The sequence below is a fragment of the Bradysia coprophila genome, unplaced genomic scaffold (genome assembly GCF_014529535.1).
Source record: "Bradysia coprophila strain Holo2 unplaced genomic scaffold, BU_Bcop_v1 contig_54, whole genome shotgun sequence".
Lineage (NCBI taxonomy): Eukaryota > Metazoa > Arthropoda > Insecta > Diptera > Sciaridae > Bradysia > Bradysia coprophila.
In genome coordinates, this window is record NW_023503787.1 from 44,250 (window position 1) to 66,713 (window position 22,464).

General features: G+C 33.8%; 3 protein-coding genes across 4 annotated transcripts; all 3 read right to left on the minus strand.

Moving 5' to 3' along the window:
* Positions 1–1,466: 1,466 nt before the first annotated feature.
* Positions 1,467–3,067, minus strand: LOC119083060. The gene is made up of 4 exons (XM_037192682.1): positions 2,697–3,067; positions 2,039–2,643; positions 1,828–1,978; positions 1,467–1,751 (listed from the first exon to the last, which is right to left on the minus strand). Exons 1-4 carry the CDS (start codon positions 2,995–2,997, stop codon positions 1,534–1,536), a joined length of 1,275 nt encoding a protein of 424 aa, XP_037048577.1. The 5' UTR covers positions 2,998–3,067; the 3' UTR covers positions 1,467–1,533.
* Positions 3,068–5,262: 2,195 nt separating this feature from the next.
* Positions 5,263–6,394, minus strand: LOC119083067 (endoglucanase-like; the record flags this gene model as incomplete). Its single annotated transcript, XM_037192690.1, has 6 exons — positions 5,263–5,293; positions 5,447–5,510; positions 5,584–5,677; positions 5,744–5,937; positions 6,004–6,118; positions 6,173–6,394. Coding segments are annotated over 6 exons (720 nt in total), but the record flags the coding sequence as incomplete, so codon positions are not given.
* Positions 6,395–8,720: 2,326 nt separating this feature from the next.
* LOC119083059 lies at positions 8,721–12,156 on the minus strand. 2 transcript variants are annotated; one of them, XM_037192680.1, is made up of 6 exons: positions 11,946–12,156; positions 11,803–11,839; positions 11,616–11,683; positions 10,898–11,462; positions 10,762–10,827; positions 8,721–9,871 (listed from the first exon to the last, which is right to left on the minus strand). In XM_037192680.1, exons 1-6 carry the CDS (start codon positions 11,991–11,993, stop codon positions 8,853–8,855), a joined length of 1,803 nt encoding a protein of 600 aa, XP_037048575.1. In that variant the 5' UTR covers positions 11,994–12,156; the 3' UTR covers positions 8,721–8,852. The 2 variants fall into 2 exon arrangements, with proteins under 2 accessions (XP_037048575.1, XP_037048576.1); XM_037192681.1 differs by having other exon boundaries at positions 11,803–11,835; positions 11,946–12,139.
* Positions 12,157–22,464: the final 10,308 nt, after the last annotated feature.

The window sequence follows — 22,464 nt, forward strand, 5'->3', positions numbered from 1 at the left end:
CGTAGAACACATTCAATATGCTTAAAACAACTTGCTGCTACCCACAAGTCTCAATGAATCTGAGTGTCCTGCAACAATGAAAAAAATGTAACGAATCACTAAGCACCTTTCGCTCCATCGATTTTTGTTGTTGCCACAGTCTCTAGCGGTGCATGTTAAACAATGATAGTGAACAAACTTTATGTATATTTTCAAATTAAACATATTTCCGTGATTTTTCATTAGTTCCTTTTTTTGTATTTTTTTTTATTCCTCGATTCTATTTGCTGTTCATGACAATTTCGAAAATGGAAATTTCCCCGTTCACTCATTGCACACAGTGTGAAATCAATCAATAACAATAACAAACATAAATGTTTGTTATAGGCTCTTGAAGAGATGTGCTGCGTTGCGGTCTGGTAAATCAGATAGATTTACTATAAATTAAAATGTACAAAAAAAACTCTAAATTTTGCCGGTAGAAAATTGACAATGTAGTAATGATTATCACCGAAACTGTCAATTAATCAGGTCGATGTAATAATACTATCGTTCAATTTTTCTAGCGCCTAAATGAGAAATTTTCAACTTAATCAATGCACTGCAAGCAAAATTGCTTCTAATGAAAGCTTCCAAATAGAATACTATTTTGTATGAAGATTTGTTCCAAATTTTTTTACAGTGCAAAAAATTGTTCGATACACTGTTAGTTTCAGTACTCTATTTAGAGTACCACTCATGCCTGAAGTGCTATGACTTAATAGAGTCGGCATTGTGTGATTATTTATTTCTTTTCCCTAAGTTAGGAAGGATTGAAACTTAACGACCTTATGATGATTCTTTAAGTCTTTACATCATAAGGAAACTAGAGTCAGTCGACCTGTCGAAATATTAATACAGTTTTCTATAATTCATTCTTTCGCCAATTAATACCCAAGTCAGTAAAGAATAGTTCACAACTCATTATGTTTACCTATTCGTTGTAGCCGTAAACTCACTTCAGCTAAATCAATTTTCATGATACCTATATTAATTAAATTACGTTTCTATTTGAATCAGCAATGGATTAATGTTTAGAGACTTTTTTTTTAATTGGTGATGTCATAAAGTTGCCAAGTGAGTCCAATCAATGGTTGGAATCTCAAACACAACGCAATATAATAAAGATATACTTTCAACCCGGTTTTTCCGATAGTAGCTGCTTCTTTCCATTTTGTATTTCTGTCAACTTAGTACGGAAACTGCAAAAAGCACTTCTCGAGTTTTTCGCATTTTTTGGCCGCAAAGCATGAAAATCGATTTACAGTTTTGCTTCGAAATTTTTCGTTTTGACGTGTGATAAATTTGTAACTCGAGCCGAAGATGAGGATATATCCAACACGTCGAAACAAAAAAATGCCAAACAAACAGTGATGTACTAGTTATACCGAGTAGTTGAAAAAGAGCAGAGTACAAATGAATTGAAAACCTTTATTAAAACAACACCATCAAGATTGTAATTATTATCGCTGCTTTGTAATTAAGAAAAGTTAGTGACAATGAATACGCTGTTGTTTAGCAAATGTTAACATTAAAATTAGTTGGATTCGGACAGTTATGCAGACCTCCTTCATCATCATACGCATAGCTATATGCAGTTGGACAGTCACGGTGTATTAAATTTACGTATTGAGTTTGAGTAACAACGCCTCCCGTACACTCATGAGGACTAATGGGTGGTGTAGGACAACACAGATGCAATCCCGGATCAATTCGTTCTGATTTACCCATACCTAAGTGACCAGCGATTAAGTAGATTGAGGCTAAATTCACAAAAATTTAGTCACTTAAAAAAAACAATTAACCTACCGTATGGCGGTGGGAAGTTCCATTTTTTACAAGGTGCTAAACACTGTACAACACGATCATTTCGAATTACCCTCAAATCACCAACTAAATTTTCATTTGAAGGACATGAATCCAATTTCATCGCACAATTAGTGGTGATGCATGATCCTTCCTATTACGGAAAATAGACAATAATTGAACCATAGGGTCTTACGAAAGCAATAGCCTGAACCTGCTTATCGGGAATGATTTCCATAGGCAAAGAGTAACCATCAACTAAACTGATATCATACCAAACAGCATTTCGATCGTTCGTAGCTGGATAAAAAAATTCAACTTTTGTTTCAGCTGGTGGTTGACACCCTGTACTAGGACATGGAGGTATAGATTGACCGACGGCACAGTTTTGACCATTGTTGTCGCAACCAGTTTTCGGCCATACACGACCTCTCCATCCAGAATCAGGAACATTGTACGTTGTTCGTGCATTCTGTTCTAGTCGTTGGATTCCATTTCCCAAGGACGGAAAAGGATTTATCCAAATAGGATAATTACATCGATTCAGAAACGTTATTGAACGTCCCCCTGATAAGCCGACAACTCCACAAACTGCATTTTGATCATTCTTTGGAAAGGCCTCGCTTTTCAACACTTTGTTGGTTTTCATCCAGCAGGTACCACTGGTAAAATCAGTCCAAGTGAAGTGCGTACATTTCTGTGTGGACGCACACATGTTGGCACAGTCTTCTGATTTCGATTGAGTATTCGTTAAATCATTTCCACTGAAAGCACACCAACGAGCTGAATCGCTTCCATTCCAGTCGACTAACTGATCGTCTGTTAGGGAAGTAGGTTTGGTTTAAATGATAATTAAGAACAGATCAGCATACCTGAATCACTAATGATGCCACACAAAGAATTCTGATCGAGTTTGAGAAAAGCCTCTGTCTTCGACACCTTATTCGTTTTCATAAAACACGTTCCGGAATTATAATCGGTCCAAGTATAGTGTGTGCAACCATAAGTCGATGTACAGAGGTCTTGGCAGTCTTCGGCCTTCGTTAGAGCACTAGACAAATCATTTCCACTGAAAGCGCACCATCGAGACGAATTGTCAGCATTCCATTCGATTTGAATTGTTGGAAATGTTGTCGTCATCAATAATGTAGTAGTAGTTAAGACCGAATGCATTTCAGATCAGATCAATTTCACGGTATGTATTCAGTTGTTGCTCTATTGCCAGTCACTTTCTTTGTGAGAAAAATGTAAAGATTATTTTTGTTTACCAGCATTTTTTGGTAATTCCACCTCGATAACGTTGCTTTTAACCTCCGCTATCGTGTAGGGTTATCAGTGCGAATTTATGTACAAACGTTCTTGTGTAACGTAGTTAACAAAAGAAAATTCCTGTTATGAAAGATGTTGAGAACGATAATATTGCTGATCCATGAAGGTAAATGTTATAGACAGCAGCGAGTCTTTATAAAGACTTGCATTTAAAGTAAAATAGAGCCAAAACTCCGCTTATTCCGCTCTGAAACGCTACCAAAATTGGAAATAGACAATGATAATAGTGTCTTATAGACTAACGAGAAGCAATAACTAATAAGAATGCAGCCAATGATATATCAAAAAGATTTTATTGATTTGGAATGTTAATTTGTAAAATGTTTTTAGCCCCGTACGAAGTACGAAGGGGCTTATAGGATTACGATGCCGTGTGTAATTGATGGAATTCGAAGCAGACGGTAAGGGCAAAAGTGTTTTGCCTATGTTCATAGATGACGAATCCGCAATAAAAAATTTGGGCCGTCTGTCCTGGTCTGTCCGTCTGTCGTCACGTCGATATCTTGAGTAAATCAAATCCGAATTTCAAAATTTTTTTTTTCCCTGAAAGAAATAGTCAAAATAGTGAGGCTAAGTTCGAAGATGGGCATATTCCGGAGTCGGCCCCTTTTCGTGAAGTTTAGGGCCACCTAAGTGATTTAAGGTCTTTTGGTGATATTTATGGCAAAATAAAACGATGGAAATGGTAAATGACACGGCAAATGAATAGGTATTGTCAATACCAAATCCAAGGAAAAAAAGTGTTTTTAAAATCGGTGAGTGGACCGTGAGTTAGGCACTTAGAAAGTGAAAAGCTACTAGGGCCCTATGTGTATTTTTACATAGAACTCAAGTAAAATTTCATCCATGTTTTCGTAATTTTTGTTTCATTTGGAAGGTAATCCGAACGGCCGAATAGAAAGTTGTTGAAAAAAAATTAAAATTTGGGTCCTTGGACCCTAAGGCCACTACTAGGGCCCATATGTGTATTTTACATATGAACTCGAGTAAATAATCATTTTCGTTTTTCGTAAGTTTTTGTGTCATTTGGAAGGTAATGCAAAGGTCGAAATAGAATGTTGTTGAAAAAAAAATTAAATTTGGGTCCTCGGACTAAGGCCGCTACTAGGCCCTATGCGTATTTTACATACAACTCGAGTAAATTTCATCCGTTTTTCGTAATTTTTGCTTCATTTGAAAGATAATCGAACACCGAATAGAATGTTGTTGAAAAAAAAATTAAATTTGGGTCCTCGGACTAAGGCCGACTACTAGGGGCCCTATGCGTATTTTACATACAAACTCGAGTAAATTTCATCCAGTTTTTCGTAATTTTTGTTTCATTTGAAAGATAATCGAACACCGAATAGAATGTTGTTGAAAAAAAAAATTAAATTTGGGGTCCTTGGACTAAGGCCGCTACTAGGGCCCTATGTGTATTTTACATATAACTCGAGCAAATTTGATCCGTTTTTCGTAATTTTTGTTTCATTTGGAAGGTAATCAAAGGCCGAATAGAATGTTTATTGAAAAAAAATTAAATTTGGGTCCTCGGACTAAGGCCGCTACTAGGGCCCTATGTGTATTTTACATATAACTCGAGCAAATATCATCCTTTTTTCGTATTTTTTTGTTTCATTTGGAAGATAATCAAAGGCCGAATAGAATGTAGTTGAAAAAAAAAATTGGATCCTCGGACTGAGGCCGATACTAGGCCCTATGTGTATTTATACTCAATAAATTAAAAATTTAGGGCTATTTGAAATTTTTGTTTTATTTGAAAGGAACGTCGTACGGGCTTCGTAATTGCGCTATGCGCAATTTCTAAGATGTACACATTACATAATAATTTTACTTTAACAACTTTAACCGGCGCATAGGCTTACGGTCAAAGTAGGGTGCCAGACGCACTAGGGTCACGTACGCAATAGATATACGGGTTTGTACGGGGCTCAGTCGCAGCAAACGCTCCGACTGTTCTGATGGCTCGTTTTTTTATTATAACAAATATTCCGTATTGATTGACATAAAAAGCGTTTATAAAATTAAAATTAAACGTCGTTTGATAAAATATAAAAATTTCAAATGTTCCATGATACGGGCAGCATTTGTCCTTTGTTTTTCCGTTTATTAATTACATTCACCGTCTTGCACAACCTGTCTTGGAAGTAAGTTCGTTAGGACATGCAACCGCATTAAAATTGAAACTTGGATTATCAGCCCCTTTGAACCATTCAAAACGCCACTTACACTTTTGATACCAAACAAATATATAAAACAATGGTAAATATTGACATGTATTTGGTCGACATACCCTTGTCTAATCTGTGACGGCAGTTGATCACATTCTTGTAAACTGTGAACTCCTCCGTATCGATCTGAAAACATCGCAATTTTTATGAACGGAAGAAGATGAAAGTTTCAATAATAACTATCATAATCGTGACTAACCACCCCATCCACCATCTGGAGCACCCCATTGCGATGAGCATCCATTAAAAATGCCAACTCCACCACCTGGCATTTGCAAGTCAAAATGATTTTCCTGTAGAGAGAGGAATTACAGTTAAAAATGGAAGACTTTTTTGCTTCGGCAAAGACGAATACTGACTCCTAAATCTCCACCAGTGTTTGTGACTTGTACAATCATTTTTTTCCCATTCACTGGACCGGAAGTAAATGTTAGTTCGTAACATTGACAACACCAATCAGCTTCCGATTGACCTTTAATATTTGCCGCTGCGAAACCATACGCCAAGTTATCGTTTATTGCCCATGGAATATTATTGGTGCACGTGAATGCATCTTTTTATAATTGTATAAGTAAAAACCATGAAAATGGATATTGAAAAAAGAACGAATTTTCATTACTTCCACCATTCTCACATCCATTTCGTGTATTTTTGTCAATTACGTTAAAGCCGTCTCGATTACATGAATTAACGGGACTGGTAACGGAAGCCTTTCCATTCCAGGAGCATGACGGCTATAAACATATGAATTTTTGGAGTTCGAATTCTAATTTAAAATTTCATTTTACCTTGCAGCAATCCCAATAACGTGTAGACCGACCGCTTTGTGAAACATCCTTTTCAATTGTTGAATTAATTGCTGGATCAGATATCCAAAATGAAGACTCGAAATCGGTAGTCGATTCTGATAAGGCTTGAGCGATAAACTTTGACTCCAAATTAGGAATTGTTACTGACGAAATCACTCCACAAATTGCATTTTGGTCTAGTTTAACAATTGCTTCACTTTTAGATACCGGCGCGTGTTTGAAAGGTCATGCTCGCAATTTTTTCGTCACGTTTTTTTTCATTTTGTCAAATTTTTTAAACATTTGATAAAAATGATTAATGGAAATTCCTTACGTACTTGGGTACCTTGTGCTAGTGGAACTGTATTTTGTACAACAATATTCTTCGTACAGTCACAGGCAGTCAAATTTCAGCATGAATTTGCTTTAGCTGTTTTCACACAAACACAAACAATAAAAATTGTTTACACGTCTTTATACGGTTTCTACGGCAGCTTCAACCGCATGTTTATAAACAGTTTTGATTGTATGTGTGGATCAGCTGAAAAACATCTGAACCAAATTCAACTGAAATTTCACTGCCGACTCTATTTAAAATATTCGAATTTCAATTTTCTTATGATTCGCTAATGTTACATGTTCCCTCAGTAATACAGTTATTAAATCTGTTAATTGATTATATCAGATAAGTATTTTCAGCAGACTGAAATAAAATCTTTCAATTCACTTGTGTACTTCACCTTAAGACGACTTTAGCTAGAGCTTGTCAAAGTCGATAATAGAAGATAATTCAGCTTTTTACAGATTTTGCCTTGACGCAACATAATTGTTTTATCTTTCGACATTGAAATTAGTGAATGTTTGTTCCAAAAGAGATGCAATACGAAATTATAACAGATGCTATGCAATCTGTAAAAGGTTACTGTATTATCACTGTTTCGAAATTTCAAGGTTTTAAGGGTGGAACAAAACATGCCACACAAAAAATTCTGTGATTCAGTTTCAAAATCTCAATCCCTAAAATTACTGTTTTTCGTTTAGGACAAACGTCTTACACATTGCACCTCTTATAAACTCGTATACCGTCGTGAGTCCATTCTAAACAATATATTTTCGGCTGTATTACTTGTAGATGTAGATACATGGCACACATATAATATAAAATATTGGCAAATCGAAGGGCAAATAAAAATGCAAAATTATTATATTTTGTCATGTCATTTCTGATAAAAATGGTTCAAATTTAAATTTGAATATTGGATCCTATACCGCTAGACATATATGTACAGTTCAAAAGCTGTTGTAGCAGCAGAAGTGTAAAAATATAAATGTGTAGGAACATTATAGCGAGACTTCTTTATATTATGTGAAAAGAATAAAAAAAAGTATGAAAAAAAGAAAACTCGGCGTTGTTACTACAAACAATCCAATATATATCGAGAACGAAACTCTGTAGTTTATTGTGATATCGTTTTTGAAAATGTTACACCGTTGCAGTGTACGCTACCTTCTTGGATAGGTACTTCTGAATATATGAGAAGTGGGTAATGTTGAAAATAAAATATCAGGAGTTATTGAGTTTTCTTATAAATTTTTTTTTTGATAAAAATTTGAATCAAATCAAAACAATATGTAATGCTCCGTGTAATGTATGTAATTCTGGGAAACACCCGAGGTTTTAGGGCTTTTTGCTAGGATAAAATAGGAAGCTAGAAGCAAGTGGTAAAGCCATAATGGACGATGATGTTTTTCACATAATAGACACTATTTTTGACGGTATTCAGACGCAGACGGTGTGAAACTAGATATTACTTATGTTGGGCGGATACATCCCTTATCCAAGGACAATTTTTTGAAAATCATTTTTCTATATTTTTTCCGAATCGCCTACATTTTCCAATTTTTCCCAAAACATTTTTTCTAAATAAACCTGTCACATACGGCTCATCTGTGCTGTGGTACAATGCATGTTAAAAAATTGAAGTACAAGATTTGAAATCAACCGATTAAAAATACTTCTTTGGTCGATGGAAGTAAAGACCCGATAATAATATATGCTTGCCGTCTGTAAACATGTTAAGGAAAATATGGGAAAATCTAGTGTAAAGTGGGAAAATACAAGAAGATATGGGGGAACGTTACCCAAAAATATGCCATGTTCTTATCACTATTACGTTACGAGTTCAACGAGCTATAGCTTAATTTTTCAAATTTACTTTTAATTCTTAAACACATTTAAGGTTTGATATGGTTTAGAATATGGTTCCGCGTGCTTCATTAAGTGTACGAATCTGAACAGATATCTCTTGATCTGAACCTGATTTTCAGGTTGACCTGACAATATTTGAATCTGAAAAAATCCCAGATATCTGACCTGATTTACCTGAATTTTTACTGATTTTCAGGATATCAGGTAAATTCAGTGCGGGCATTTTTTTAAACTTCAGATTCGGATAATCTGAGCTTCAGGTCCGCCTAACCTGTTGCAAGTGTTTCATTGGGTTGCATCAAGATCATTTTACTATCTTGCTAGGATTATAGATGCAAATTTAAATGGCAGAAATAATTTATTCAAATGTGCTACAGAATACAATTAACAAAATTTCCAACTTTTACAGTTTCCCAACATTCTAGTTCCGTTACACTTGTTTTTTTAACTGATAATCTTATCACTACAGAGTTAAGAAACAATTCGTATAAATTTTCGAAACATTTCCAACAATTTCTTCTTTTTGTTGTCCACAATTTTCGATTGTATCAAATAGTCAAACAATTGGATCATAAAAGTGTCTTTCTGATTCGAGTCTGGATGAAATGTGGATAAGTCTTCGTTTCTCAATTCCACCAACAGGAATTCTTTCAGGTCGTGAAAATTGCCTTTCATATCCTTTGGAATATCGGTGTCTTTAATTGTCGACGACAAATAGTCCGTTAAGTTAATAATTTTAATTATTTTCATCCTGGATTCTTGCATGCCGTTGAATTTTTTTGCAGCTTCGATTAGATCTTTCGAATATTGCTCCAAAATGGTTTTGGTCTTACCATGCACATGTATCTTAAGTTTAGAAATTTCATTCGAGCATAACGCTAATTTTTTCGAAACATTCTCGATCTGATTGTCGTGGTGCTCGCCAGTAAAATTACACAATTCGAAAATACGAAACTCAAGGAGTAAAAACTTGATTTTGTCGTCATTACGAAGATCTGCAGGAATTTTGGGAAGCGACTCGCTATCAGATGCTTGAAAAGCATTTTTGTCCAGTGATGGATTTGATTGATGCAATTTATTGGTTCTGCGATACATAGTGTTGTCTCCGACATAGCTGGTGTAATCTTCGTCGGCTGTGGTTAAATTACATGAAAATGAGTTGTATCCCTCTTCACCTAGTAGCTGAAAAATTATATTTCCGACATGTGATAATGCGGATGTGTTTGTCGTTGTTGGCATTGTTGACGATTCGAAAGTCAGAATTCGTTTAGTTTCATCGACTGTAATGTCATTATTGCTTAGGTCAGATACTGTACTTGTTACCGACTGTTCTGCATCAATTGAATCAATCGGAATAGACGTTGAAGTGATGAGAGATGAATCAAAAACAAATTGTGATGTCGAAACAGTGTCTTCGTTTGCTGTGCGTGTAGTTTCTCTGATACCTAATATTCTGTTCGCAACATCTAGATCGAACCGTTCATTCTCGCCTGTGAAAATAATCAGAAAACGAATCGTTAAAAGTGATGAGATACGAACTTCAATATCCTTCTTTCTATGAATTCACAATCGTTAATACAATCAATTCATACCAGAGGTGTCCCCACATTCGATTTGTAAGGATTTTATTTTCGTGTGAGTACGGACAAAATTACTTTATTTTCAGTTGTTCAAATGAATTTTTTTCAGTTCAGTTGAAGTGGTAGAACTTTTTTTTTCTTGGAAAAGTATTTTGCTCACATAGTTACAAACCATGCAAGCTTTATCCGGTTTTACATTTGTCGGTAATATGTTTTCCGTTTTAAGATTAACAAAATTGGATTTCAGATCGGGTTTCATCAATCAATTTGTAAAATAAAGTATTGCGATGTACAAATTGGTATTGCTAATTTAATGGATGGTTTTGTATGTAGGAGATAAATGCATAAACTTGAAAGTGTCGATATAGAAATATATAAGGAAAAAACAACATTAACTGGAAAATTCAAAAGCTTTTAGAAAAGTAAAATCAATGGAACGAGGCTTTGATATAGCTATTGCTGCGTAATATAATATTGCGGTCAAGTAATTTATTCTGTGCAATGCTGTAGCAGCTCCTTAGTGTTAATCAATTTTAAAGACAAAAAAAGGAGAGTAACTGATTAGTGATGTAAATGGATTACATCGAATGCCCAGGTGAATTTTTTGTGACTGTTGTTTTATATGCAAAGAAACCCTTCCTTCGTGAAATTTTTCACTTTGAAAATTACGACAGTCAGTGCAGACATAACATCTGCATTCGTATCGGACTACACATTGCTCTTTTTCGAAATAGAAAATGTTTTCCGAATTTTCTATATTTTATACTTAGCGAAGAGAACTGTTGGTATATTTCACTCACCGGAGGCGGAGGTATAATGCGGTGGTGTCGAATCCGTTGCATCTGTTCCTAATTCATCCAGGTTAACTGTTCAAATTAATTATTTTTTGTTATCGATATCTGATATCACATTTCCTCAAAAAAAAAAACATCTTACCAACAGCAACATTTTCTATCGCTGGATTATTTTCAACTCCTTCCGTATCAGTCAGCTCGTTCACATATTTCGCTGCATTCGTGTAATTCTCATTTGTGTAAAGAATATCAATGATTCCCTTTCTCGGTTCGTGTTTGGATTCATTCAATGAACCATCAATTTCATTTGATTTAATCGATTGAGTATCCTGTTGTGTAGTAGCAGTTGCGAATTGATTGAAGTCTATGTTACTGGAGCTATCAGTGGTATATGATTTATCATCGATGGTTGCAGTGGTTGCTGTATATATTTCTTCAGTATGTCTCGTATGACTGTCGTCGGTGTTGTAATTATTCTTATTATCGATGCAATCAGCTAAACTACTGTCTTTGATTACATTTATGAATGCTTCGTCGTTGATGAAAGGTAAATTGGGAAAGTATTTCTCGCCTTCAACGATTACAGCATACATGGTCATCGCACATAACAGAACTTTGCAATTCGCTGTGGCATTTTTGTAATGATTTCGTATCTGATGTGAAACGTCTGGATGAAATCGTTGTAATAATCCTTTATCGTCATTTATCTAAAAATTGGGAAAGGTTTGAATAATTGAATGGATTGAGTCATCAAATAGATCCAAAAAAGGGTCAGAGATCAGAATTCTTTTTCGGATGATACGCAAATTCTTTAAATGAGACATCTAACACATCTAACACATCTAACACTTCTTACTTACAATTTTAAAACAAAATTCTGTAGTTGTGTGTTCACACGCTCCATCGTCAGTTGATCTTTTAGTCAATCCTTAAGTGAAACCAATGGAAGCAATAATGAATTTGAACGAAAATATTAAATTTATTTATAAATTTCTGCAACTGATCGACATAAATGATTTGTTATATATATACGACCAGCAGACTTACGTGAAAAAATAGATTCTGAACTCCTTGCAAAAGCTACCTAAGACATTTTAATTTTGATTTTATTCATTAAGTGCTTTATTATTTTAAATATCTTGTGCATAAAACTTTAATTGAAAATTGCAATAAATTGAAATTCAACCTACCAAAACTAATAACACAATCAAGCTGCAATTTTTTTTGTTAATCATCATAAATCTTGAGTTTTATACGACTTTTATTTCAGATTAAAAAGCAAGTTTGTAATGTTTGAAACTGTTGTAGTACTCCGAGAGGAAAATAATAATGTATCCAAAGTGTTTTATTCAGTTGCTTTCAGACGAAAGGAAGTTTAGCGACTGAATTGTAAACGCGAATATAGTAGTAAGACTTTACTTTTCGTAGTAATAATACTATGCATAGTCAACGGAATTCGATTCGTTACGCAAATTAAGTTTCTCAAAACAATTGAATGAAAAGTTTAAACTTTTTTTAGTTACATATGAGAGAACTCTACATAGAATTTCTCATTCTGTAAATAAACTAATTTAAATTTCTTCATCTTGTACAAATAGGAACGTACGAGTTAAAAAAATAGTTAGATACCAAATGGAAACTGAAGTATATAAACACTGAAGGTAGTGCGTACCCTCAGCGTATCACAAAAAATACGGAGCCCAAGTTTCGGGTGAATATAAGATTTGTTATGTTGAAACTGCGTTAGTTTAGTATATTGAATGTCGACATGCGAATATGATTTGTGTGCAACATTAAAAAATATATTCACCTGAATGATCCGTGTTTTTTTTTGCAGATTTGCATTACCTTCAGTTGTTTAAATGTCTTTGGAAACTTTTTTTTTTGAGTAATTGAGGAGTACACTCCTTCCGTCTCCTGTATACTTCAAGTTGAATGTCTTCAACTTGTCACTTGAAACAATTATACAAAAATTCCCGCATATTAATTTTTTTTTTATTCGTCTGATAATTTTCGAGCACAAAAGGTACAGCGACATCAAATATCAAGCCTCGTTTCCTCATTCCAAAAAGAGAAATGACACTATCAAGACACCAGCTGTTTTGTCATCTGATAGACTCATACACTCATACAAATACACGACTGAAACGTGCTTATATACGAGTTTAATGGTGACACGCTCGAATAGTGGTATGAGTGGACCATACCATCAGTTGCTTATAAAAAAGTTGAAGCTAACTGGAACACAGATTTGGTTGACTTTACCTGTATATCCAATATTATTAAAACGATTCCGGCAACGCACCAGCATTTACGTATCTGGATCTCAGATACCACAATCGGACAGTGGTACCAACATTCGACTTACACTTAATAAAAACATGTTCATACAACTAAGATACTTTTCATGTCATTGTGCGTGCACCGCAAATGCTGGTGCATTTCGTTGATTCTAAACTACTTCACATCCTCTTTCACCACTGAGACACAAACCCAGAATCTTTCACTTGCCCGGGTAATGTTCTCCTACCAATTGGCTTCCTTCTACAAAAAGTTGCGATGCCATGTGTAAATAGCCGAAAATGTTACAAAATGACTACTTGAACACTGAAAATTTGGGTCTAAAGTCATTAAAAGAAAATTTTGAAATACATTGAGATGAACTCTTTTCATCTTTCTAACAACTAACGGGGGGGGGGGTGTACTTAATATGTTGCTTGGGAACACTTAAGAGAAGCAAAATTGTCGTTTTGAAATTGCATTTTTATTGCCAATATTTCGGAATTACATCCATTATCAATTTCGTAATTCGGCCAAGTTGTGATTTCCTACTTATCCCCTATGTGAGCGGAAAATAACCGTTTTTATCCAAGAAGCGTCTGCTACTTACTTCACTCGATTTCCCGAAAAATTTTCCTTGGAAATATTTTTTCACAAAATCCATTTTTAGTTTTTACCCGTAGATTCTGCACTAGTACGTAAGTTCATTGGTATAATAATCAAGGAACATATTCCAACAAAAAGCATAGTGCTTAACCAAATTAGTTCAATATTGTGTCATTGATTTATAGCAACAATCCAATCACCATAAGATATCCGAATCCATTCGAACCCATTGTATGCGGATACAGTAAGTACAAATCGATCGTGCTTCTAAGATAGTATAGTTTGACAAAATGGTATATATATCTATAGAAACGCCATTGAATGTTTATATACCCCATATACCTACACGAATATGGAGATCTTATCGCAGAAGACAGAGAGGATTCATTCGATTAGTAATTATATACCGCATCTAAATTGAAATTAGTCAGTTTTCGCAATTATTTATTCTCTGTGACTATGATGCATATAACGTTTGTTCTACACAAACGACGTGCATGTAATGTGACATATTAATGTAGCTTAGATGGGTGGATTAAGGCACATATTACCCAGTCTAATTTAACATAGTCGAAAGAACAACGGCAAAATCAATTAGAATGGTGCGATGAATACAAATATTTGTGTTTTCATATATTGAAAAATCTTTTAAATTCATTGGGGCGCTCCAACAAGCTCCGCTGTAAGAACGTCTGTTCTTCTATTCTTGTGATTACTTTTTTTCATAACAACTTCGAACTTTTGCAACTAATATTAAATATTTTTTCAGGCATTTTTACTTGACGGAAAAAAATGAGTCGATAATAAGGAGTTTGAGATCCATTTATGATGGTTCATAATATACATAACATATATTACCATCAACAACAAACTTTTCGATTAAATTACAGACGACGACGAGGTGGATATGAGTGTGTATACATTCAACAATGTGGCACCCTATGGTGACTTAGAAAGTTGAAACCCAAATATTGAGGAAAATATGCTTACTTATATTATTATAGAGATGGTAGAAGAATCGTATAAGCCTCAAGATATTGTAATGTTAGCTAAAAGTTGGTTTCGTAATATAACAAAATCTCATGTGCCAGTAACGGTGTGTGTGGTGTGTAGATGCCATAGGAAGATGACTAAAAGAGAGAAAGAGCTATATACATAGGGCTGTGGCAAAAACTAATATGGCTTTCCTTACAACAACATTACTGAAACTATTCAAATGTCGCCCGCTTCGACTGTTTGCAAAGTTCAACTAATTACAATATTTGAAGATTGGTTTTCCTGCATTGAAAGAGATGTTAATTATAAATTAGACATCGACCCTTATAAGACATTAATATCACGATAAGCTATTAGGTCGTCGTTGTCCTTGTCGTTGATCCAATACAACTTTGCTTCGAATAATTTTTTTTTGCAACAAACTGTTAAACAGGGAAGATGCATCATAACCAGTAGGGTGTGTCGATTTCAATTTTTGTTTTTAGTGATTCCGGATTCCGCCCTACCGCGATGCACCCTCGCACTAGCAATAATAATCAGCGAAAAGTTTTTTTTTATAAGTCAATATAAGCTTGCACCGTCACTTTTTCAAAAATTTTCGAGCTACATGAGATAGCTGGATTATGGGTCGAAACCAAAAAAAAACTACAGATGCTTTTGCAGAGTTTTCACTCTGTACGGCATCTAGAGGGTCTACTAGAACATACAAAAATTAAAAAAAGTTAAAAAAATGTTTTACCGTCATTTTGGTATAGCACCAAGTTTCACCGAGGTGGAATTTTCAGGAATTTTTTAAGTGAAAAAATCATCTCTTCTGGGTAAATTTTATTCAAACTAATGTTGTGATAGCTCATTTTGTAGGTATTTCAATAGCGCATCCATCAAACGTACATTTTCGATAGGTAAATTGAAATATTTTTATGTTTCGCCTGTTGGAAGGCCCAAAAATGGGGTAATTTTTCGAGTATGGAGACAATTAACATTTTAAATACAGCGAGTAAATGAAAAATGTTGACAGAAATTCAAATATTATTCATGAATAACATATTTAAAAGCTGAAAATAGTAAAACTTAGTTTGTTAAGAGAAGCCAATTTGTTATATTTTTGAAAACACTCGAGAAAATACCCCATTTTTGGGCCTTCCAACAGCGAAACATAAAAATATTTCAATTTACCTATCGAAAATGTACGTTTGCTGGATGCGCTATTGAAATACCTACAAAATGAGCTATCACAACATTAGTTTGAATAAAATTTACCCAGAAGAGATGATTTTTTCACTTAAGAAATTCCTGAAAATTCCACCTCGGTGAAACTTGGTGCTATACCAAAATGACGGTAAAACATTTTTTTAACTTTTTTTAATTTTTGTATGTTCTAGTAGACCCTCTAGATGCCGTACAGAGTGAAAACTCTGCAAAAGCATCTGTAGTTTTTTTTTGGTTTCGACCCATAATCCAGCTATCTCATGTAGCTCGAAAATTTTTGAAAAAGTGACGGTGCAAGCTTATATTGACTTATAAAAAAAAACTTTTCGCTGATTATTATTGCTAGTGCGAGGGTGCATCGCGGTAGGGCGGAATCCGGAATCACTAAAAACAAAAATTGAAATCGACACACCCTAATAACCAGATGCTTGGAAAGTAGTCAATTTACTTTGTAATTTTCTTAAAACTGATAGCCATGTTGATCTTACGACAGAGAATTACTTAAAAAGTTTTCCTTTTTCTGAAAGTAAGCTTGCCAAACCGTAATAAACAGAAGCCAATATGAGAGTAAGCAAAATAAAGTGAAAAACTCGACGGTTTCGTATGCCAAATAGTAAAAACAGCTACGGATAATCCTTAAAAAGGAATAGTACATTACTTACCAATGGAACCAACTCTGGAAATGGCACTTCTTTTGTGAAAGAAAATGGCATCGAATCATCTACCGATCGAGGCATAGCCGAGGTCGGTAAACACACAAGAAGAAGTTAACTTTACCTCACGTTTTTGAGTAAAACAAAATGTTCCAAACAAAAAAGGAATCTACTATTACCTTCAAAAGGACGGAACCGTATTTTTTTTGAAAATACCAATTTCCGTTCCAGTATGTTAACTTTTATTATTTTTGACAAGTATGATAGCAACTCTTGCATTTGGCTAGAAGATATAAAACCTCGCTTTCACTCATCAAAATAACTTTTTGTGCCTTATGATCATAATTCGACGTTTTTCGTAACTGCACATACGATGGAAAAGTTCGATCAAAGTACTGCTCGACATATGTGCGTCCTTAAATTGTGTTTTTCCTATTTTTCTTAGTGAACGAGAGGCTTCCATCACGAGCCGGAGGCGACTTCTGGAATCGAGTTCGCTAAAAAAAGCTAGGAACAACGTTTTGTTTATAGTTTGTCGGAAATGAGCGACGAAGTCGCGATATTTCGACACTAGATAAACAACGTAACTTTGTCGGCCGGTAAACAAAGCCAACAATGGAATTTCATATATATTTTCGGCCGCAATCGAGTGTACCAAGTAAAAGTGAAATTGTTGTAAAGTGATTTCTTTGTTATTGTTTGTGTGTTCCCTCTCATTATGATCATTACTGCAAAAAAAACGTAGTTCGTAACTCGCGATGAAAGCAGAATTTTTCCGAAGACGCCTCGTTAGGGCAAGCTGAATTCCACTTTTCATCACTCGTAACGAAAAATACTATTTCTCATGGTGATGTTACTAACTTCTCTAATTTCCAATTTCTATTTTAGACATAAAGCAGCAATTTGTAGATCGAAAGAAGGGTTTACAGCAGTGACTAATTATAATGTCATTCTGTGAACGTATTCATTTTCTCCTAATGCCACATAATTTCTCACTATAATTGGAACATTATCAAGGAGATTCGATCTAATCAAATAATCTTTCGGCTCAGTAAAATAAAAGCAAACCGGGATCCAATAATTACCATCCAAATATGCATACAACACAATTCATGTCCCCACACATAGTACACAAAATACAAGAAAACTTGAAATAATTGCGGGACGCCAGATAAAACCACCCGAAATCTCTAATATGGCTGGATTCCAAATAGGTGTTTGTGCACGGATTGTAATTGTTGTTGTTGCTGTTGATGTTTGCACGAAATAAAGCGTTTTGCTAATTTAGCATCTGTTAATATAAGATACTTTTGGGGGTCTAATTTAACCCCATGTTATGCAATATATGTATACACACACTCATTCGCTGGCTGGGTTGAAAGCTTTTCGTTTTTCTGGCACTAGAAATATTCCGGAGTGAAGCCAATTCTAATTTTAGATGATAATTTGACTATTTAACAACAAACATTTATTTTATTCGTGCAATCTTGTTGTTTTATCGCTTTTTCCACGTCCAATCAGTGGGTTGTTGGTTTTTGTAATATGCTTCTAAAAGCCGCTCTATAGCAGTCCTTTAACTGCACTCGTGTTGTTCAAGTGGAAATAAAATATTTTTTAAACAGAACTTACAATCTACAATGAGACTCAAATGCTGGCCAGTCATACACAACACTTAAAATTTCTGCTCATTTCATTCCTTAACTAGCAATATTTGTTTGAAAGCTTTTCATATTTATCTTAAAACGTTCCTAGTCTCAATGTATCCATTTTACTGATAAAAGACCAGAACATTTTCATATTCTACACATTTACTGTTTACAGTTTTGTTTCGCCTTCGATTCATTTTCATTTATCATTATAACTCAATCAAAATTATCAATTCCATCCCACACATTGTGTACTGTGTGGTGTGAATTTGATATGTGTGAATTATTCAAAATTCCATATTTCAATTTCAACCCAAATAATGGATATTTGTTCTCTATATCTGCGGATAGTGTGCAGTATATTGTAATTTTGTACAGTAGTGTTGAATACGACGTCCAATAAATAGATTTATCATTGTGCCATTACATTCCCTGGAAAGTCGTATTTTCTGGAACAGAAGCATAGTCGAGTCGGACTGAAACCGAACCGAATCGTAAAACAAGATCTGCTTAAGCCTCTTGAATTGCTCATCTTGAACCAGGGCCTACTTTTTAGAAACTTTTAGAGAAAATCGAGAAAATTAAGAAACTTTGAGAAATTCAAGAAACTTCGAGAAATTCAAGAAACTTCGAGAAATATTTCTTGAATTTCTCAAAGTTTCTTGATTTTCTCGAATTAGAGATATTTCAAGAAATTCCACAAAATTCAAGAAATTCGAGAAACTTCGAGAAATTCAAGAAATTTCAAGAAACGAATTTCTCGAGTTTCTTGAAGTGTCTCGAATTTCTCGAATTCGAGAAATTTTAAGAAATTCGAGAAAATTCGAGAAATTCAAGAAATTAGTTTCCAAAAAGTAGGCCCTGTCTTGAACGCATCGCAGTCTAACAAATTTAAGTTTTTTTTATGGTTTTTATACTCGAGGATTCCTTTTTTAATTTTTTTTTTTAAATATTTTTATTGTCGGAGAAAGCATTAAAACTCCGAACATAATTATCCTCCGAACACAATAACTATATCAAAAATGTTGGTTATCCGAATGATTTTCTGAATTAAATTTAAAAAAGCTTCCGAATGATGCGACAACAAATGTGATATTAATTTTGAGAAGTTTCGTTGTTATTTAATATTATATTAATTCACCATTTTATCCATACATTTTCCCAACTCATGCTTAAATTATACCTTTTCGTTAATGGGACATTGAACTTTTGACATTTTTTGTATTTAGATTAAGAATGTTATTGTAAACAAAAAATTGTTCTACACTATTGCCGAAATTTCAAGTTTTTTACTTTTAATTTATATTTCAATTACGACTACGACCCAAATTCAACCCAAAAGCATACCTTTTTCGTGAGAGAATTAAGAAAAAATGACATGAGAAGAAAAGAGAGGCATATAGAGACGTATAGTCTTTTTTATGTTTGACGGATCTTTGAAAATCAGAAAACAATTAATTAAAAATATAAATGTTTATAATTTTACGAAAGTGTAGAATAATTTTTTGCTTAGAATAATGTTGTCTATCGAAATTATTGAAACTTCAGTCCCCCATTCCAGCAATTCCAACGCCTCAATAACTTCACTCTAGTGAAAATATTCATGAAATGTAATAACAGTGAAGTTAAGATAGAGCACTGACATTAGTAATTTTATGACGAAATGTAATAGAAGCATCGATTTCAGATGCGGCTCTGTTCCAAACCGAATTTCCTTATTTTAAAGGACTTTTCTTCGAAAGATCATTCAAATTTTGTTGTCATTTCTAGAAATTTACATTTGCGAGAAATACAATCACAAAGATCAGGACTCACAAATTGTTTTTGTGATTCAAAACAATGGAATGAAATAGTAAATGAAACTATGAAACTGAGCTAAATGAAAAATTCTGAAGATTCTTCCAAAAACAAATTACTTCATTAAAATAACCAATGTAAAACGACGAAATGAAAAACATGTAGAAACGACAAGCTTATCGCAAAACAGTCGGTAAATCTGTTAATAAAATAAGGCACTTAAAGAGAGCTTAGAAATTAAAAAATGGTTCTACAGTGTTGACCATCGACTCCGGACTATTTATATGTTCAGTATTATACTTCCATCTAGCAACTTTAATCTGTTATACCAGAGAGAGAGAGAGAGAGAGAAAGATGATAATTATGTCAAATAATTATAATTATCAATGGTTATCATAATTATCGATGGGTTATATTGATAGCCTATAGTGTTTGTAACACGCCAAGATACTGCAACCGAATGAACCACCTTTCATTTCTTTCCATCAATATAAGACTGTACTATTTGGCAAAATAAATGATGATTATGAAAAACCAAATACAACATAATAGAGAGAAGGATGATTATTTATTGTCGATTTACTAATTTTCAAAATAATGTACGAATAAATGCACCGTAAAATTTCATAAATACAATTTTAAATCCAACGTCAATCTCGTCTATCACGTTGCGGCTATATATCGCTACACATATAAATATTTACAACCGTATGCGTACACGATAATGGTTAATACCTCCTAAATCTAGTACACTTTTTCTGCCAAGTCATTAATGATATTTACTGAATGTAATAGATTATTTTTTGGGGAGGGAGCCTCAGATTAAGAGGTTTACGCATTTAAGATAATTTCTCTTTTCAAAGTAGATCCACAAAGATATATTTAATGTTTGAATGTACATAATGCATAACACCATCCGAGAAATGTTCTGACACATAGAGTTGTAAGGGAAGTTATGGTGCTTTTCGCTTGTTTTGCCATTGTGGGGTAGAGAGTATAAGTTATACATATTTCCAGGGATCATTTTACTAGGTTGTAAGGTCTGGTATAACGTCTGTGGAAACTATACATAGATATTCGAGTTATTTAACCCTTTTATATGAGTTATATCGTCATTACACCTCGCCCATAATACGAATTATATGTAAATGTGTACATAGATTGCGCAAATGGTGTCGCAATTCTAATCTCTATTCAAATGTAACTATTATGACATGCAAATTCTGGGACATTGAAAATGACCTGTTTTTGTGAAGAATTTGTGAACAAATTTTAAAGGTAGACAGTTTTCCGACACTGTGTTAGAAGGAACTTTCAAAGTTTCGCTTTAAACCAGGATATTTATTCAATTTGATTAAGGTGAAGATATCAATGTCGGGGAAACATATTACAAATCGTCAGCAAAGTGTATTTTCACATAGCAATTTTTCTATCGTTCTTGAAAAAAGTTATAACGATAATACGTTCAGATTAAATTTTATTACGGCGTCTGGTGATCAGTCAACTTCCTCTAAAACAAAACTGAAAAACAAAGTTTGGTTAACACAACTTTTTTTTGTGGTTTAATTTTCCTCCCCAACTAAAAATGCAGAAGTTGTTAACAAACCATATGTTACCTCGGAAAGTTTGTGGAACTATCTTTTACTTGTATATATTTATAAATGTGTATGTGCATGCAATTCTATTATTTAAAAAAAAATGTTGAAATTAAAGTGCTGAATTTATGTTTTGCAGTTTGTAATTTAGTTTAGTTTTTTTTTCTATTCTAGAGCTCCGCAGAAACGTGAAAAATGAGAAGACGACGAAGGACTTCATCAACTCTTAACTGTGTACGTATTTTTGCACTCTAGGTAATAAACTCTTTAATAGATAATCTTTGTCAAGGATATTTTAATGAATATATATAGAGACATTATAATGTTAACCTAGCTACATGACACGCTCGAAATGGTTAATCTTTATAAAGATTTTATTTTCAATTTTGCAGATTTTTTTAACCTTTTTCGAAAGCGATTACTGAAACTTTTCTTGTGAATTCGTGAAGTTGGGAAGATTATTAAAAATGGGAAATTTGATTATTACGATAGTGTGAAAAAGAGAATCTGTTTCAATTTTTGAAAATCTTAGCCCTTGAAAAAACAGTACGAATCTCGTGAGTTACCAACGTAAAAGAAATTTAAAAAATGGGATGTTTTGTTTGTTGAGAGTTTGTTTCCATTGTGATCAACAACACTAAGATACAAAATAATATTACTTTCAATTTCTTTTTAGTTTCAGTAAGTGAAAAAATATCTTTCATCATGAGTTCGTCATGGCAATGAATTTTTTAATTAATTTTTATAAAAAATATAGAAACAATTTTCACTGGTTTATAAGCTAAATCTGGTTTACTGGTTTCACTGGTTCACTGGTTTATAGCAAAACCAAACTTTTATTAAAACAGGCTCGCGGTCTATTGTTAATGTCTTTAAAAACTTCGTAAAAGGAACTCAATTTCGTAGTTATGATTAGTCTTATTCGAT